Source organism: Rutidosis leptorrhynchoides, chromosome 3, assembly GCF_046630445.1.
Source record: "Rutidosis leptorrhynchoides isolate AG116_Rl617_1_P2 chromosome 3, CSIRO_AGI_Rlap_v1, whole genome shotgun sequence".
In the NCBI taxonomy this organism is placed as follows: Eukaryota; Viridiplantae; Streptophyta; class Magnoliopsida; order Asterales; family Asteraceae; genus Rutidosis; species Rutidosis leptorrhynchoides.
In genome coordinates, this window is record NC_092335.1 from 643,232,038 (window position 1) to 643,247,427 (window position 15,390).

The window sequence follows — 15,390 nt, forward strand, 5'->3', positions numbered from 1 at the left end:
TGTTGTGTAATATTATTGTAAACCATTATGTAATGGTCGTGTGAAAACGCTATATTTTAGATCATCATTATTTGATAATCGTCGTAATATTTTAAAGGTTATGGTTTGTTTTAAAAATCGAATGCAGTCTTTGAAAAACGTCTCATATAGAGGTCAAAACCTCGCAACGAAATCAATTAATATGGAACGTTTATAATCGATATGAACGGGACATTTCAACATACCTCCATGTAAAAGCAACTAGCAGCTAGCAACTTTTGACTTAGATGGAATATACATGTGAAAAGCAAACAAGTGTCCACAGCCGCAATTTATACATGCACAAGACAATTTGACTTTGTCTACTGAATGATTTGTCATATATTTGGACTAGTGTTCAACACCAACACATCATAATCATCAAAAAGTGGAAAAAAAACAACCAATTTAAACTACCAACATCACAGACGACTGCAAATAGTCTTAGAAGTTGTGTGATTAAGAGTAAAACAGACTATTGACCACATATTTTATTGGAATGAATTAATGCATCTAGAACATTTCCATGTATACTAAACACGACCACATATTTTTTTTTGGTGTCCCAAACCATTTTGGTTCATTAACGATGGTTTGCATCCCCAAAGATTTTAGAGTTTGCGAAGTTAATATGGTTCTCCTATTTCATCACGAGTTTGGTTGCCTTCATTACCTCCATTAACGAAGGAGGTTTTGTTTCTCTATGGATGAATTTCTCTCTTTGCTCAATTGTTGGAACAATAAATTTTGGCTACCAACCGCAATGAGGGGTTTGCACTTGATGAGTTTTGGTCAAAGAAAACTGATGCAGCTTGTTCCTACAAAATATGAAATTGTTGACTTTTTGGAGCTGGTCAAAGTGTAAAGTAAATGATTGAGGATTCTAGGCATGGAATGCATTTGTTCATGTGGAAGTCCTTGTGGCCTTTGTTGACATCAGTTAATCAAACTGCATATGAAGGTGAGGGTTTTGGTCTTCAAAAGTTTAAAGAAGTTTGTAGATGAGATTTCATTTTGGTTCAATATAATGCATCATTTCTTTCAATTTGGTCTAGAATCATTTGTGTAGGCAAGTTAGCAAGCATAACATCAAGTTGCTTTGTTATGTTCTTTCAGTTTGGTTTAGTTTCTTTAGTGTAGGCAAGCAAGCAAGCTAGCGTAATGCTTCAATCTTTCATGTAATCGTGACCTTTTCATTCTTTTCGATGAAAAATGTCTTATTTTAATTGTATGTTTTTCGGCGAAAAAAAATAATACTAAACACGAGCATATGATGAATGGCAAGGAGTTTTTCTTCTTTTCTTATTATTATATTATTATTATTAATTATTATTATTATTAATTATTTACTATCTACCTTTTTTTTTCTTCTTCTTTTATTCTCTCATTTTATCAATTCAGATGATTAAATTTATGACTACAATTTGTTGGTTAGACATTTTGAACATTTGTATAGACTTTCTACTCTCAATAACTAGAATATACATTGTATAAGAGTGCTAGTAACGGTCCGCGGTTGGAGCCGTTATTAGCTCCGCCGTTGGAGTACGCCGATACTAGCGTACCGTCGGTCATCCGCGGTTGAAGCACCGCCAACCATATTTTCGTTGTTGAGCATTTTGAATAACAGATATATATCCGTTGAACGGTCTATTTGAATTTTTTTTCTTTTAATCTCCATTTCTACCTCTATATATATACATACTCCACAATACGAGAAAGGAGGATTAACAATACATTTCCGAGCATGTCAATGACAATGACTATAATGAAGCAGGACCCTAGGCAATTCTCGAAGATGAAGACGTAGACGAAGATGAAGACGAAGACGAGTGCGAGGAGTAGTTTAATTTGTTTTATTTTATTTAGTTATGCAATGTAATTTTTTATTTGTAATTTTAATTTGTATTTGTTTTTGTTTATTGTAATTTTTAATTAATAAGAAATACAACAACAACAACAAAATCCAATACCACATGGGTGGTGTATGAGGGAGGTGAGATGTAGACAATCCTTCCACTATTCGAGAATAAAAACAAGTCATTTCTCCACTGGGAGTGAAAAACACTCTCAAAAGTACAGAAAGTCATCTCTCTCTCTATTCGACGGATATAGAGATTGCTTCCGAGTGGACCTCCGGCCAAAAAGTAGATTTTTTTAAGTTAAATAAAATTGAGACGCATGAAAATGGTAGAATCAAATTTTCTTGGGTTTTAAAAACCTTCCTGAGATTCAATTTAGGCTCTAAACGGTAGTCAAGGCGCCAATAAATCGACGCTTGCTGTTGACTCCAAAATAGAGCCAAAAGACCTTGTAAACCGAACACGAAAGGCATGCTAGGTGGAAGTTGTTGCGCAAGCAAAGAGCCAACCACCCGAACAAACCAAAACACCATTCATGCACCTTTACGGTAGACGTCCCCGAAGTCACACAGCTAAAAGAAAACCAGCCATACCAAGAGCAACGAAGGTCGTTTTCCGCCATAATGGCCTCAAGATGCACCGAACGATGCACGATAATTAATAAAAAATCTATGTTTTAAAAAATAATTATTTAATGAAGGTGCGTTATAGTGGTTAACAGTTAGTCTTTGGTTAGTGATGAGAAGAAAGTGCTGATGTGACGCTGATGTGGCAGTCCATCCTTGGATGACATTATGTTATGGATAAGAGCGCTCTAATTGTTTGGGATTATTCTCTTTTAGCCAAGAAGATAATTCATTCATTATCTTATATTATTCCAATCAAGATTTCGTGAACCCGTGACTAATTGAGTCGAAATACTTGATTAGAAAAGTGTTCACACTATTAAACAAACAATCCAATGACTAAATTATGTGACCCATACAATCAAAAACACCCCTTTTCTAGCACACATTACATCTCGAAAGAAATAAATCAAACAAAGTTCATATCAAGACTCAAATAAAGATAATTAAAATATCTATTATGCTAAATAAATCTGGACAGGTTAGTTACATAAGTATCTATCCTGTCACCATACTAATTTTTTTGCCTTACAAACTCCGCTACCATGATCTACTAATTATAAGTTTTGAACCATATGTCGCATTATTAAGTCAATTTTCGGATCAGTTATTCATTTATTAATCTTTAGCAACAATCACACAACTTGGAGCAGAGCTTGATGATTCCCCTACTAGGTTCTCTTCTTGACCATGTTGACCCGTCAAAGTCAAACTTCGTGTCACATTATCACTAAATTCAACCTCCTGTGCCGCATACACATCCTTGTGGCTATCAAGAATTGTTTTGATTGCCTTACTCATAACTTGCAAGATCTTTTTCTGGTTAGATATAGTGTTGTCTACGTACTCTTTAAACGCATTTAATTCATAATCGATTTCCCTTGACTCGCTCTCAATTTTTTTGATCTCACGTGACATCTTCTCATTCATCGGTACCTTTCTTTTGCTAGATGATTTGTTCTTCATGTTCTTCAACAAGTGAGGTTTCCCCTCTAGGAACCATTTGTTTGCATACTCACGAAGGTCCCAATTGACCTTCTTGAACCCCTAATTCATATACAAACCAATATTTTCGTGATTAAACATTTTATACAAATCATATAAGTACTTAACACTCCCTAGCTTAAAATAATTAATGTTGGAAAGAGTGATAAAAGTGACAACTCATAACCTATCGTGTGATTTAACAATTTACAAGAGCCGTTAGCCCGTTAACGAGTCAAGTTTAAATACAGTAGCGTCTTATGTGTAACTCGACTCATTTATAGATGAATTAATTAACTATTAACTAGTATATATATATATATATATATATATATATATATATATATATATATATATATATATAATAATGCAAGAAAATAGGTTAAGTTACGACACATTATTAAGTTTCATAATTTTTGTGTAACACAAGAGTTTAATATAAAGTTTAAGATCTTACGTAATTGTTGAGTTGACTAATGAAGCTATCAAAATTATTGCTTCGCGACATCAAAGGGAGGACTTTGTTGATAAATTCGACTTCATTCCAAATAGCAAAACTCGTAGCACCGTGAACGTGGTTTCCCATTCGCGCAACATTTGGTATCGAAACCCATGAGATAATGGAGTCATAGTCTTTATCACATACGATATTATAAAGTTTGCTCACAAAAGGTGGTACACCACAATTTCGTACACCTCTTAATGGTTCCAACGATGATCCGCCAACACGGCTACCATCATCACCACTGCCATAACTCTCACTAAGATCACTCACCATCATAGTTTCTTCAACATCAAAATCTCCCATTGAAATAGAACTTTGTGTAGTAGGAATGTTTTATGTATACAGATGTAGGTGTTAGTTCTCTATTTATATTAGTTTGTGTTGAGAATATTGTACAATTAATCACATTAATCTTCAAGTGTTTTGGGGTCCAATATATGATTCCTTTGGTTGGAGATGAGAAACTTGTGTGTACATAGATGTTGTGTGATTATTAACATAACAGACTATTGACCACAAATTCTGGTTTCCTTCGGAATGAATGTATTTGATGCAATAAGTCTAGATATACTAGGCAGTATGGAAATAAGTCCTTCGTCCCATACTCACATAGTCACATGCTATTTTTTAAAATGTCACAATTAAATAGTATACTTCTATCGATAAATAAATATAATATAGACAGGTGTACCGATAAGAAGGTTCTTAGTATAGTCGAAAAAAGAACTCTCAAAGAGACTCTCTAAGAAGGTTCTTAATATAGTCGAAAAAAGAACTCTCAAAGAGACTCTCTTTTAACGAAATTTTATAGCAAATACAAATTCCAAACAATACTTTTCACCCCTTCGACTTTTTTTTATTAATTGGCTAACTCAAAGGTGACTTTCAAATGCAATCCAAGATAATATCGAAGAGAAGAATCTTATACCTACAGTACCTGTTTACACGTAAAACAAGATATAGATATAGATATAGATATAGATATAGATAATACGTAAAAAAGTAAAATAATAACATTAATAAAAACGTATCTTGTTTCGGAGGGACTCTACTATTCCCGAAACTTTAGTAATAGGTTGGTTCCTCTTAAAGTCGAGCTATTCATCTGGAGAGCTACAAGACACAGAATTCCAGTTCGGGTTAAATTTGATAAACGTGTAATTTACCTAGGTTCCCCTAGATGTCCAATTTGTGATGACGGACTTGAAGATGTCAATCACGCTTTATTCCAATGCAAATTAGGAAATGAGATATGGAAACAGCTCTTAAAATGAAGGAAGTTTGATCAGACATCCACTCCTTCCTCTGTCCACATCTCCTCGGGTGAAGAATTCAACCTTCCTAGCTTCTTCAATTGGTAAAGATCTTTGACAAGCGGTGGTTTGGGTTACATGTTACATTATCTGGAATAATAGGAATGCAGCGGTTTTTGGCAAAAGGAAGATGGGAAGTGCAATGATGCTACGCGAAATCCTACAAGGGTGTTTCAATAAGATCAATAACCAATCAAAATCTCTTTCCCTCAAGTGGAACAAATGGCTCACAAACTATTTTGATATCGGTAGTCATCATATAAACAGATCAGCCATCAGCTGATTTCAACCTTTTGTCATCTTCTTCAAGTAAAGATGGCATGTGTAATTGTTGCTTGTTTTATTTTCGAGCCATAACCATTTACAGCTACTGGGCCTTTTTATACATTTAAACAAGCTGGTAAATGTTCTCTTATATGTTTTGAAAATGCTCCCAAACCGTTTCAACATTCCCCCCCCCCCCAAACGGCACTTTTTTGAAAACTTCCCCAAACCCAATGCTCCTCCACCTCCCTCCACCATGTCCCTGTAGCCACTCCTCCCCTTTTATCACCCATTCAAGCTTCTTCCGGCGAGTTTTTGAACACTATCACCATCCCTAACCCTTCGAATTCACCTTCACCACCGAGTTTCTAAAGAACCGGCCAAGCACCACCGGTAAACAGATCCGCTACTTTCTCTGGTACCGAAGTGGATCCTGTGACTGATTTTGTTCCTTAAGATGACCCCAATCGTTCTATTTTCATTGGTAGAATGGAAAACCGTTACCAGGCATATGATAAAGAGTGTATTCTGCAAAATTAGTGAGCTTCATGAGATCAAGTTTTTTGCCTCCTCATAGGTATTCGTTCGTCACCTTCGTCAAAGGTTCGGATGCTCATTTTACTGTGTCAACCCTCAACGGTTCGAAGATTTTTGGCTGTCCTATTTTCGTGGGTTGACCAAAATGTCGCGTTTTTAAAGCTCCAGGGCGGGTTGGGGCTTTGTCGTCTCATAATCTTCGGTGCAAGGTATTTTCGAGCAGGTTTGTTTCTGACTATTTAAAACTAGCGGTGTTATTATTGGATTCGGTTCCCATGTTGGACACAAAGGTTTCAGGTTTTTTGATTTCTTGCGAGGCTCATGTTGCTCATATCAGTAAATATGGACCTTTTGGTTATGTACTGATTTGTGGAGATATGGCTAGTTACTTAAATGTTATTAACTCTAGCTCCCATGATTTCATTTTGATCAAACCAATGTCAGAGTTCGCGTCCTCTTTTAACCAATTGCTTGGTTGGAAATTGTTGGTATTCTGACTTTGTGTGTTTCGAAAGAAAGTGCTACGAAGATTGCCGAGATTTTTTACGAGGTTTTGGCCGTTTCAAAAACATCCTCTTTTTTGGATTGTATTAGCTCTCATTTTGTTTTCATTAGATATTCTAATGTGAAACATATACATGACACAAATGAAGTTGAAAACTTGAAACCTCAGATGCGAAATGTTTGGTTTGCAACGTTTGGGTGTCTGAAGTTTCGAACTTGAATAGCCTGAATCGTGTTGTTTTTTAGGCATTCGACCAACAACTTTTGGTGGCAACGAATTGCTTAGTGTTTTCGAATCGTTCAGGTGGAGATAACACCATCGTTCGCCAAGTTGTTGCTAATCCGGATTATGGTTCAACTATGCGCTCACCTTCGGTTTATGATGCACATTTTGAAGTGTATAATGATGTTAGAGCAAAGTCTGTTACTAATGCAGACGATGTGGTTACCAACAATGAGTTTTCGGCATCGAGTGATATTGTAAGAGAGGAATATGTTTTGCAACATTCTGAGGTGGTACCACCTGATGGTTTTGTTACTTCTACTTCACACGGGAAACAACATGTTAACAATAGTCCATTGGAACACCGAGTAAAAAAAAAGGTTAATGTAAGGCAAAGAAGGATAAGGGTTCATTTTTCCTTCGAGATTAAAAGGAAGTGGACCACTCAAATGACAAACAAGAGGTTTACGTTCAAGGATTGGCGGATTGTGCTCCGACTAAAATGTGTTTAAGATCGGGTGATGAAGTTTTGTCAACCACGGTTTTGGTGTTGTAGTGGATCGGAACGTCGGTTTTTTTAGGGTCTTGAGAAGGAAGGTTTGCTTTCCTCTCCCATGTCGGGTATTAAAACTGGTAGTTCTTCGACTAAAGTTTCATCTTATGAGATTAAAAATTGGGCGGGCATGTTATTTAATCGATTGAAGGTAGACGGTGTGGTTATTAAGCCGATCATAAAGACTCGGAAATGCAAAGACGTTGTTGGGTAGGTTGTGATCGGCTTGTTGTTTTTTATGATTGTTTGTCTTTTGTTTGTTAGATTTGGCTTATTGTATTGGTGCCTGTCTTTGACTAAGTTCCTGGATAAGTATAGCAATTTTGTTGCTCAAGCCTCGGGCTTAGTTAACTTTTACTATTTGGTTAAGTGATATGGATCGTTACTATCTCTGAACCTTGCGGCGCTTCTGTTTCGACTGTAACTTTGCTCGTCTTTTTTATCTTTTGACGAAATTTTTTTGTTAATGTTATCATTATTTTATAAAATAAAAATAAAAAAAGAATTACTGGACTTTTTCGGATTTGGGCCAATTATGGATCCTGAATAATGTAAACAAGAAGAGCAACATAACATAAACAAAACAAAACATTACCTAAATCCAGGAAAGTAACTGCACGTCACCAATGAGCTTTATTAAGCAACACCTGCAACCACCATCAACAAACAAAGTTGAATCCCAAAAATGATCGAACCATTAATACCCTAAAGACGACCATAAACAATATCCTAATCAACTTCAAAACCCCAAATGCAGCAATAACTTCACCAACAACCACAGCAAAGAACTGTAATGACCCGGAAATTTTCGACTAAATTTAAACTTCATCTTAACCTATAATCGACACGATAAGCAAAGTCTGTACTGTGAAGTCTCAAAAACATTGAACTGTGTTCATATGTATACGTTTGACCTCTGACTATTCTCGACGATTCATGAATAATTAATTGTAAATAAATATATACAGGTGTGTATATATATATATATATATATATATATATATATATATATATAAATGTAAATAAATATAATAATTTGAAATAATAAAATTTAATCAGTTGAATTAAGAATTATTATTAGGTATTGACATTAGGAATTATCACTGTCATTTTTTATTGCAAGTAATAATATTATTATTTATAATTACTAGTCTCTTTATTATTAATATTATTATTATTATTATTTGTATTATTAATAATATTAATATAATAATACTAGTTAATTATAAAATTTAGGAATTTAACATGTAAATAAAAATATATAAAAAGAAATATAATTACAAATATATATATATATATATATATATATATATATATATATATATATATATATATACACATAAATACAATAAAATACATATATGAATATAGATAAATACGTATTTATATTTATAAGATCCAAAGTCAGTTTAAATCATTGTCATATTGTGTTAAATTTATATTCCCTGTCGTAGTCGTCAGTACAAATCAGAGAAAACTGAAATCGATTTATTTGTATTTTTATATAACTTCCTGTTCTAAATTGTCTGATTAAGAAAATCAAGTACCACATTCTGTATATATAATTGACAGATTCATTGATGTATCGACACACCACTATCCTTATCAATTTCGCAATATCATTTACAGTTGTATTTAATTGAATCTCAAACAGAAAACAAAGTATTACAGTTCAAATACCTCTGTTTTTATACCTTTTAATCAATACCTCAAAGTCGAAACAATTTTCGAAATGTAATAATGTAGAGTTGTTAGGAATCCTTTGAGCAAACTATCTGCAAACTTTCAAAGATCAATTTTACAAAACGAAACCGAATTAGAGAGTCAAAGTTTTGTTTTAAAAAGTCAAACGAACCGTTCTTGGCGAAAATTCGAATTTGTTCTTGAGTTTTAGGATCAATTGATGGTTCAGGAAGATTTCATAAATGATTTATGACCTTTTTCATGTTGAAACTTTTGTCTAAAAACGTCTCAAAATCAAAAGCAAGGTTTGAGTTCATAACATACATCACGTCGCTGCTGCTACTGCTTAATTTTATAATTTTTTTTTTTTATGTTCTGTTGGTTTAACCCAATTAGGAAGTTGTTTTTGGTTCATGTTATAAATTCTAAGATCAACTCAAAGCCTTGTTGTAGCAATTAATTTGATCCCTAGTCGTTTGTTTTGAAGAAGAAGAAGGGAACACAGTTGCTCGGTTTAAATAAATTTCTGTTGGGTTTTTATTCAGAAAAAGGAAATGGATCAGGTGGTTTGAGTGTGTTGCGGGTTAGCGAGGGGTCTCGGGTTCAAAGACCCGCTGGTGACCTTTCTTTTTTTTAAAAAGCCCATCTATGTGAGGTAGTTCATATTTGTTATCTTTTTATTATTGTTATTATTATCATCTTTATTATTAGTTATTGTTAATATTATTAATATTATAACTATAATTAGTATTATAACTAGTATCACTACCATAGTTATAAGTATTAAGCATTATTATTATTATCATCATTATTTTGATAGTTATTATTATCATTAGTATTATAATTACTAGTATTATTAATTAATACTTATTATTACTATGATAACTATAATAAGTAAATTATTACTAATATTAGTATTATTACTAATATTATTATCATTAAAATACATTTCATTGTTATCATTATTATTATTACCATTATCTTCGTATTATTAAAAGTCTTATTTTTTTATCAAACATATAATATTTATATGAAGATATATATAATTTTACATATAACATAATTGTATTAATATTTTTATAATAAATATTAAGTATTTATTTAGAATATATAAAATAAATATAACTAATTAAGTTATTAATGAAACATGTGAATTACTAAAATAATAATTAATAATAATATATGGATTTATTTGATTTCGAGTATATGTTTTAATATATATAATTGATATAGGTTCGTGAATCCGATGCCAACCTTACACTTGTTCAATGATGTTATATGTATTTTTACTACAAAATACAGTATGGTGAGTATATAGTCCCACTTTTAAACTCTAAATATTTCGGGATGAGAATACATGCATTTTATGATTTACGTTATGGACACAAGTGATTAAAAATATATATTCTACGTTGAGTTGTACCACTGGCATACTTCCCTGTAACTTGGTAACTACTATTTACATGCGGTATTGTAAACGCGAATCCTGTTGATAGATCTATCGGGCCTGACAACCCCAACCGGACTGGACGACCAGTATTCAACGGTTGCACAGTACTTCGTTTCGGTGACTACACTTGGTACGGTGTAGTGAGATTTCATAATAAAGGGGATATGCGACGTTGATTAAATGTTAAGTATGGTTATCAAGTGCTCAACCGCTTAGAATATTTTTATTAAAATGTTTATGAATATGAAATCTTGTGGTCTATATTTATAACGCTGCTAGCATTTAAACCTATATCTCACCAACCTTTTGGTTGACACTTTAAAGCATGTTTATTCTCAGGTATGAAAGAAACCTTCCGCTGTGCATTTGCTCATTTTAAAGACATTATTTGGAGTCGATCATCGCAATGGAATCAGCTGTTGAAGACTTCGTCCAGATGGATTAGGACGGGTCATTTCAGTTGGTATCAGAGCGGTGGTCTTAGCGAACCAGGTCTTGCATTAGTGTGTCAAACTAGTAGTTGTTTAAATGCATTAGTGAGTCTGGACTTCGACCGTGTCTGCATGTCAAAAGTTTTGCTTATCATTTCTAGTCGGAAATTATCTGCTTATCATCCTTAGGAAATTACCTGCTTATCATTCTTAGTCTAGACACGTTTTACTGCCTCTATTGCATAGACAGTGTATAGATAAAATTCATATCTTAGCATATCTGATAATTCATATCTTAGCGCATATGTAGACTTGCCTGACATATGCCGTAAATTCCTCTGTAGTCTACGAAATCTTTAGTATTATATATATAGATATCCTATATAGTTAGAATATCATCCGATATCCAAAAATCATTTCACATCGAGGACCCTTTACACAATAGTACGAAATGGAACTCGTCATTAGTTCAAGTTCTTCGAAACCCAACAGCTATTCTGACATAGATGTTCACCTAAGCTCCGAAAGCAGCATCACCAGAATAAACTAACCAATCATCCATCCCCAATTCATCTGATGGGTTCGTAATATACTAAATCACTGGAGACAAGAAGAAGGCGATCCCTTTCACCCACCACAATCACCACTTGTCGATGAACCTGAAGCACTTACCGGCGAACCTATTCGAAACACCATTTTCTCTCTCATTTCTAGAGTATCTAGTCATAATTATATACTATCCCATATTTCGAATCTTATTCATTCGCTCGCTCCAACCGCCAATCATCCCGGTATACTAGAAGAAGTCAACGAGTTTCGCGCTCGGGTAGTGGCTTTAGAGAATATGGTGCGAAGGTTACAAACACCAGCAGCAGCACCAGCAGCATAATCAGCACCATGATATCGCATATTTTATACACGTTTTCCTTAGCGATATCGATCATAATTTAGTCCGTTCGGATACGATTTGGTGTTTATTTTGATAATATTGAGAATGTTCGAGTTTGAAGAGCTATTGGTAGAAGAGATGCGGTTTTTGAAGTTTTTGAGGCATTTTGTCGATTGGTTGATATTATTAGTGCATCGAGGATTAAAACGTTAATGTTTTATTGATTAATGAGGTTTTGAGATTATTTAAGCACGTAAAAAGAGAAAAATAGACGAAGGAATCAGTTTACTTGTTATGTCGCGGCGCGACAATTGCTTCCGCGGCGCGACGAATGACGTGTTTCCAGATCAGAAGTTGGTTTAAAGAGGTTAAAAATTAAAGCTATATGTCGCGGCGCGACAGTTTTGGCCGCGGCGCGACCATGTGTCGGTTCAGGTGATTTTGGCAAGTTATAAAAGGCCCGAAAAATACCCTAATTATTCATTCTTCCATCCAGACGAATTGGGGCAGCTTTTGGACGATTTTTGGTGATCTTTGGAGAACTTCAAGGTCATTCTAACACATCAATCATTCCAGAAACAAGTCTCGATCCGTTTATCATTCAAGATTCAATCATTAATTAGGTTAATCTCTTTGTTTAAAACAATGAATTCTTCTATTACTTTGATTGTGATTTTTGTTCTAGCCATGATTATTGGCTAAACTTTTAATGTTTGTCTAGATTGAATATTTGCATGTGTTTGGATGATACTTTGTAGTTTTATTAATTAATGCATGATAGTTATGAGTTTTGATTAAGAACCATTCTTGTGGGTGTTGATTATTGTTACTAGGTTGATTAGTGAATCTTGTTTGAACAAAGGGAACCCTGTTTCAATTTAGTGATCTAATTTCCAATTGATTTGTCTTAACCGATTGGGTGCTTACTGGACCAAGGGGGTAAACTGGGTAACATTGATTGAACAAAATAGGGGTGAATTGTGTGGAGCGAACGTGTAACCAATTGAATCTTAATCTTATAATTAGCTAATTACTAAGTCACAAACGAAAGAGGTCTTTGGTGAGAGGGAACCCTAAGCCAATAAATCCTAGTTTGACGTGTTTGCTAAAATAGAACTCTGGGTAAACCGACTCCGTAATTGCATGCATTGATAAATAGAACTAGTGCTTAATAACAAATCATCCATCACTGCGAATAGGAGATCTAGGCGAACATTCTTCTATCTATTGAATTAAAATATCTTTACTTTTTGTTGAGTCAGCATTTATTTTTATAAACTTAAAAAATACAAAAATATCGTCTTTTACTTTTAATCAATTTTTGATTTGGCTAATCGTTAAATAGCCACCAAAACAAACTATCTCATACTTTCGATTTTCATAGATTAACTTAGTTTATTTTATTAGTTTCAATCTTAATTCTCACGTTAAAACTGTCCTTGGAACGATTTCGGAATTACCAATTCTATACTATTACACGATCGGGTACACTGCCCGTTAGTGTGTAGTAATCTTTAAACCGGCATTTTCCAGAGATAAATTATATACTAGATTTGACACCATCAAGTTTTTGGCGCCGCTGCCGGGGACAGTTGTGTCGAAAATTAAGATTGTTATCTAATTGTTCTTAGTTTAGTTTAGTTTAGTTATAGTTTATTATTTCTTTTCGTTATTCTCAGTTGAATCGGTGCGTTTAATCAGTTGTTAGTCGTGATTTCGCAGGTACCAGGTAGTGCATGCCACATACACGTTCTTCTAAGTCTCCGATTCTTCAACCATTTGCAGAACCCGAAAGAGAGTTATTCAGAGCGTTAAGTCACGAACAACAGTCTACAGTGGATTCATCTTTTTCTTCAAGTGCTAATATAATTAATTTGGGTAGTAGTTCTGAAACAGTGGTGCCCGATACACCACCTGAATTCAGAGAAGAAGAATAATCTTACATTTCATTAGATCTTTTCGAGACTGAAGATATGGCCGATCAAGAACAACCACCTCATCCTCAGACTATGGTACAAAAGTTGAAGGCCACACGAGGGGGCCAAGGCAACTCGATTACTCAATCGAACATCACTCAGCTTTTTCAAATTACAGGGCCGATCCTGAATTTGATTTCTTCTGATTGCAGATTTTATGGAAAGGATACTGAGGATGCTAACGAGCATCTTCGTAATTTTAATGATGTTTGCAATTTGTTTAAGTTGCATGAGGTTGCCGATACTTCAGTCAAGACAAGGCTTTTCCCTTGGACTCTTAAGGGAGAAGCCAAGAGATGGTTAGATAAGCAACCAGAGGGCACGATTACCTCTTGGGAGACTTTGGAGGATAAGTTTTTATCGAAGTTTTTCCCTGCATCTCGAGCTGCTAGACTTCAAGTAGAAATTTCACAATTCAGACAAAAGAGCAGTGAGACATTATTTGATGCTTGGGACCGTTTTGCTACTTTGTTAAGCTCATGTCCTCAACACGGGTTGAATGATTTACAGAAGGTCCAGATTTTCTACAAGGGTTGTGATATCCCAACTCGTCAGACTATTGATCAAGCAGCAGGTGGTACGTTAATGGATAAGACCAAAGAAGAGGCGCTAGAGATAATTGAAAAGCAAGCTGCTTACTCTCACGAATGGCATCAAGATCATGAGTCATTCCATTTAGCTTCAGTTAAGAAGACCGAAACCCATGGTGCATATGATGATTTTGGGTCTATAAGTGCTAAGTTGGATTCCTTTGGTAGGAATTTGGAGAAGATAAATAAGGATATTCATGGTATGAAGGTTGGTTGTGAGTATTGTGGGGGATTACATCTGGTAAAAGATTGTGATGCAGGTTTGACTATGAATCAGAAGGAAGAGATAGCTTATATTAGTCAGCAGAACAACAATCAGTTTCAGGGACGTGCGCAGTTTAATAGGAATTTCAACAATCCCTATAATCCTCAAGGTAATCAAGGTTCGAGGTTTCAGCCAGGTTCTAGTGGAGGATATCAACAGCAAGCTCCAGGGTATTTTCAGAAACCCCAAGCCGAAGAGAAAAAGTCCAATCTTGAAGCTATGATCGAGAAGCTTGTGATATCTCAAACTCAGCTTGTTACTACTGTTACCCAGAACAATGAGAAGAATGATCAAATGTTTTAAAATCAACAAGCAGCGATTCAGAATCTAGAGAAACAAATTGGTCAGCTTGCTAGTCAGAATAATGTGAGGAAACCGGGGGAGTTACCGAGTAAAACCGATAATAACCCGAAGAATGGGCACGTTAATGCTATCACTATACGCAGTGGTTTAGCATATGATTCACCGACTAAGCCCGATGAGGATGATTTACGAGTGCCTTTGGTTAAGGATAGTGAGCCGGTTATTGTTAGTGAACCGGAGGGGGATAAGGAGCCGGAACAGGTGATTGAGATGTTGTGAGGGTACCAGAAACTGTTGCTGCCAAACCGGTAGTTAAAGAGTATCAACCACCGCTCCCATTCCCGAGGAAGCAGAGGCTGGAGAAGCTGGAGGCAGAAAAGTCCAAGTTCATGGACTTGATTAAAAATGTTAACA

General features: G+C 34.8%; 1 protein-coding gene and 1 non-coding gene across 2 annotated transcripts; both read right to left on the reverse strand.

The window, feature by feature from the left end:
• Window positions 1–3,124: 3,124 nt before the first annotated feature.
• On the reverse strand, window positions 3,125–4,298 carry LOC139902433 (heat stress transcription factor A-2b-like). Its single transcript, XM_071885061.1, has 2 exons — window positions 3,948–4,298; window positions 3,125–3,553 (listed from the first exon to the last, which is right to left on the reverse strand). Exons 1-2 carry the CDS (start codon window positions 4,296–4,298, stop codon window positions 3,125–3,127), a joined length of 780 nt encoding a protein of 259 aa, XP_071741162.1.
• A 9,910-nt stretch (window positions 4,299–14,208) lies between these two features.
• Window positions 14,209–14,315, reverse strand: LOC139903083 (small nucleolar RNA R71). The gene has a single exon (XR_011777929.1). It is a non-coding gene; the product is annotated as a small nucleolar RNA R71 (small nucleolar RNA).
• Window positions 14,316–15,390: the final 1,075 nt, after the last annotated feature.